Raw genomic sequence first — 5,000 nt, 5'->3', positions numbered from 1 at the left:
AAAGAATACTTTGCTATTTTCATTATTCCCACACATTTTTTTTGGTTTGTTTTTTTTTCTATAATAGATTGGCCGGAAAAACTGTTTATTGCTTGGCACTTAAATACAGTTATCTACAACACACCAAAACATACTTTAATTACTCTGTTTTCCTATTGCTTCTTTATAACAATTCACACAACAATTTGAAAGCTTATGTTTTTTCTTGCATTCGCCATCTTATATATGCTTAAAAAGGTAATCCACTCAAAAGATAGTGAAGCCATGACAGTCCATGACAAGAAGGGAGGATGAGGAGGAGGGTGATGAAGACTGTCAGTATATTTCCTGAAGAGGCCAAGAAGCCGACACCGGACACCGGCTCCGGACAAGCAGAGTTCCTGGGACACCTTGGCCCTTTGAGTCCTTGACTGACTCTGTGGACGTGCCGCGTTAGCCTCGTTTGGCACGTCCCCCGGCGGCGCGGCGGATCACCAGATAACTCCGTGAGTCTCAGTAATCTGGCCCAGTTGTCCCTTTCGTTCCAAACAAGCCCTCCAGAAGCGTAGCCGCCGGCCGCTTCCCCTCTGACGGCTCCAGAAATTATGTGACACAAGTGCCGAGGGAGCGGGGGTGGGGGGGGGGGGGAGGTGGACGGCGGCCATGTTGTTCTGTTAACGCGGCGTCGCCAACCGGGGGGAGACGAGAGGAGCGCCGTGGAGGAGAGAACGCAGCGACTATTGCACCAAAACACGCGACCGGGCGACGCCAGGTCGACGCCCTCTGAGTCCGTGAGAGAACCAGGCTCAGCTTCTCCTCTTCTACAAACACTGATTCGTTTGCCATGATAATTAAATAATAGTTTCTTTTCTCTTCATTTCTTTATGTCAGCGCACGAAGTGCATTTGAAAAAAAAACAACAAAAAAAAAAAAAACAACATGAGATGAGTCGACGTCCTTTTTAAAAGGTTTGTTTCGTACCTCAGAATACAAACTAAGAAATTTCTTAAACGCAGACACGGCCACGCGTCGTCTCTGGAGCTCGCCCGGGAGAGCGGGAGAACACTTCAGGGCGACGGCAAGGTGTGAGACAGGAAGTGCCATCGACGCCTCTACACCATGTGCATCGACATCTGGGAGGAGGAGCCGTACTGGCGGCCGTCGCAGGAGGCTCCGCCTTGCTGGCCGGGGTTGGGGTTGCCGCCGATCATGTGCATGGTGTCCATGCTGCCGTTGGACAGGTACTGGCGGTCGGCGAAGGCCCCGGCGGGGGAGGAGGAGCAGAGCAGGCCCCCCTGCGGCTTCTCGGGGCTGGTGGCCAGACGGGGGGAGGTGGGGAAGTTGTATCCGTACAGGTTGTAGGGGTTGTGCAGGGAGAAGGTGTTGTAGGAGCCCTGCTGCACGTGGTGGTGGCCCCCGCCGAACATGTGAGCGGAGGAGGGGGAGGAGCTGGAAGGGGCGGAGGAGCCGGAGGCGGAGCCCGCGCCGCTCTGCATCATGTACTGCAGCTGGGAGGCCGGGAAGGAGCCCAGCTGCCCGCCGTAGGCGTCCATCTTGCCCCCGGCGCCGGCGCCGCCACCGCCGCCACTCCCCCCGGTCAGGGAGGCATGCGGCCCGCCCTGCATGCCGGCGGCGATCAGGGAGGAAGTCCTCTGGGGCAGGAAGGAGTCGGAGGGCTGGGCGGAGGCCACGCCGCCCCCCGCCGCCTGGAGGCGTCCGTAGGAGCCGTCGGCGAGCCCCCCATAGCCCTGCAGGGCGGCCATGTTGCTGCGGGCGCAGGACGGGTACTCGGACAGGCCCAGGTTGCACAGCTGGCTCTCCCTGCAGCCCACGTTGAAGGTGTTGGGAGCCAGGTGGAAGGTGGGGGGGGAGCAGGAGGGGGAGAGGAGGTGCGCCGCCCCCGAGGGGGAGGGCGTCCCCGTGCTGGAGGTGGTGGGGGAGGTGCCGGTGCTGCCGCCTGGACAAGAAACACAGGAGACGGAGAGAATGAGCGTCATGTCAAACGGGACGAAAGAGCGAAGATGGACGGATCCCAAAGGGGCGGAGTCTCGGAGGCGGACCACGCCCCTTTTCCGACAGAAAAAGATCTTTAAAAGTAAACACAAGAATCCTCTCAGCCGTAAACAGTGGGGTATCCAAAATGACATTTTTGGGCTGTGAGAGTCCCGACGACGAACTAAGCCACCACACGCTGAGTCGCTTCAGTCAAACTTCCTGTTTTCATCCTCAATGTCATCATTCATTTTATTTAATCCAAAGTCAACAATTTAATACTGTTATTATTCCTTTTACAGGCTTTGAAATCAGATGTGATTCAACCCGGTTTTAATACGGCCAGTATGTGGACAGTTGCATGTTGGCAGGACCAGAGCTGTGGGATATCAGTCGCATATTTCTTTATTAATGAGAATTTGGCCCCGGTCCCTCGTGAAGTTGGAGAAATTCGCTCTGAAATGTGGATAAGTGGTGGAGGGAGGGAGGGAGGGAGGGAGGGAGGCAGAACTAAATAATCCAGGGTCAGCTTGGCTGAGGTTCTGATTTTAAAGCATGTGCCTTTGATAATATCACTGCTGAGCTCTGCTGTTAAGGGGCGAGAGACAGAGAGAGAGAGAGAGACATACAGGAACACAGTGCGAGATAAGGATGATATACTAAGAGAAAATAGCCGAGTGCAAAAAAGTAAATACCAAATAGAGACAGACAGACAGATGGAGAGAGAGACAGACAGATAGAGAGAGAGAGACAGACAGCCAGATGGAGAGAGAGACAGACAGATAGAGAGAGAGATGAAACAGAAAATGTGAAAAAATGAAACAAGCAAAAGAGGTGAAATGACAAAAGAAAAAGATGAGGAGATGAAAAGACGGAGGAAGAGTGAGAGGGAGACGGAGATACAGGGAATGAGGAGGAAGGAGGGATGATGAAGAGGAAGGAGGGATGATGAGGAGGAAGGAGGGATGATGAGGAGGAAGGAGGGATGATGAAGAGGAAGGAGGGATGATGAGGAGGAAGGAGGGATGATGAGGTGGAAGGAGGAAAGATGAGGAGGAAGGAGGAAAGATGAGGAGGAAGGAGGGATGATGAAGAGGAAGGAGGGATGATGAGGAGGAAGGAGGGATGATGAAGAGGAAGGAGGGATGATGAAGAGGAAGGAGGGATGATGAGGAGGAAGGAGGAATGATGAAGAGGAAGGAAGAGAGCAGCAAAGCCAAGAGATGGAGAGAGAGGGACATTTAAATAACCCCCCACACACACACACAGACAGACAGACAGACACACAGACAGACAGACACACAGACAGACAGACAGACAGACACCAAATCATACAAACACACGTACACACACACACATGTACACACACATACATACACACAAGTACATGTACACACACACATACACACACGTACATGTACACACACACGTACATGTACACACACACATACACACACGTACATGTACACACACACACGTACATGTACACACACACGTACATGTACACAGACACGTACATGTACACACACACATACACACACGTACATGTACACACACACATACACACACGTACATGTACACACACACACGTTGCTCCAGGTGCTGGTCCTCTCAGGCTTCGCTGGCGGCTCGAGGTCTTTTTAATTAGCGTCTCATGTCTCATGTCTGTGGAGGAGTTTGGTGATAACATCCAGATGTCTCCCCCCCCCCCTCACGTCATGCTGACCTCCACCCGAGAGCGGGTGGGGGTGGGGGTTAGGGGGGTCACATCTGAGTGAAAACGAGGCGACGGAGGGGACAGAGGGGACGGGCGCTCCACCAGAGCAACGTAGCTCCAACGTGTTACCACGGAAACAACAACAAGCGAGAAATGTCAAACAATGAAGAACAACACAGATGGAGGATGACTCCATCACAGACAAGAGATTCAGTCAGCAGCTCGGAGAGTGGAGGAGGGTGGAGGAGAGTGGCGTGGAGTAGAGTGGAAGTAGAGTAGAGTAGAGGCGGAGGCGAGATGGGGTGGAGTAGAGTAGAGGTAAAAGCCGGGAGGCGGACAGACGTCTGGTTCAGGGCGGGACGCACCGAGGACGACCCCGGGAACCACACCCTCTCCCCCGCGGCTCCGCATGGGAGACAGGAAGTGGAGACACCATGCCAGGAAGCAGATGCACCTCGCTGCTCCACCTCAAGACGCTTGGAGCAGAGCTACGACCGGAGCTGGCAGATCCACCAGCGTCCTAACACACCTCGAGCTGCATCCACCGAGCAGCTTCAGAAACACCAACACCACGAAACACCACGTGGCGCCGCCCCAAATCCACGCTCTAGAGGCTTGAATCGTCGGGGTTTTGCGGCCGGATCATCAGCCTTGGTTTGGTGACGTTTGTCTTTGTTCTCCTCCTCAAATTCATATTTTATTTTCACTGTGATGATTGGGAAATTGATCTTTACTTCATTACAACTATTTCTAAACGGTCTTCGTTCCTCAACAGAGAGTTAAGGCCGGACGCCGGGCGCCGGACGCCAGACTAAAACAAAGCGTCTGAGGCTTGGAGCGTACCACTGCACCACCCTATGACGGGGCACGGAGTTGGAACATCCCGAGAAGAACCGAGAAGAAGCTACATCCTTGAGGTGGCACCGAGCGGTCGACGCAAGGCAGCTCAGCCCAGTGGAGACTTGATAAGGACATGTGGAGATGGAGAGATGTGGGAGGGATGATGGAGGGTTGATGGAGGGACAATGGAGGGACAATGAAGGGATGATGGAGGGACGATGGGTGGATGATGAAGCAATGATGGAAGGATGATGGAGGGATGATGGAGGGACGATGGAGGGATGATGGAGGGATCTACGCACCTTGCTGCTTCTGCATGTTAGTGAAGTCCTCGAACGTGAGGGTCCTGACAGGTGGTCTCCAGAAAGCATAGGTCTCCATTATCGCCTCCAACCCAGTCCTGGCAGCACAGAGAGCGAGAGAGAGAGAGAAAGAGAGAGACAGAGAAAGAGAGAGAGATCTTTGTTACTAT

At 53.6% G+C, this 5,000-nt stretch overlaps 1 protein-coding gene across 1 annotated transcript in view; it reads right to left on the bottom strand.

Annotated features, from left to right (window-relative positions):
• tbx15 (T-box transcription factor 15) overlaps positions 1–5,000 on the bottom strand; it is a 40,737-nt gene that overhangs the window by 70 nt on the left and 35,667 nt on the right. Inside the window, exons 8-9 of the mRNA XM_080018668.1 lie at positions 4,831–4,928; positions 1–1,936 (exon numbers count right to left, since the gene is read on the bottom strand). The exon at positions 1–1,936 is cut by the window's left edge and continues 70 nt beyond it. Of these exons, the coding sequence (XP_079874794.1) occupies positions 1,092–1,936; positions 4,831–4,928 (943 nt within the window). The 3' untranslated portion in view covers positions 1–1,091. The remainder of the gene's footprint in view (positions 1,937–4,830; positions 4,929–5,000) is intronic.

This window comes from Zeus faber (assembly GCF_960531495.2).
Source record: "Zeus faber genome assembly, chromosome: 18".
NCBI lineage: Eukaryota > Metazoa > Chordata > Actinopteri > Zeiformes > Zeidae > Zeus > Zeus faber.
This window is presented reverse-complemented; position numbering and strand designations above follow the sequence as displayed.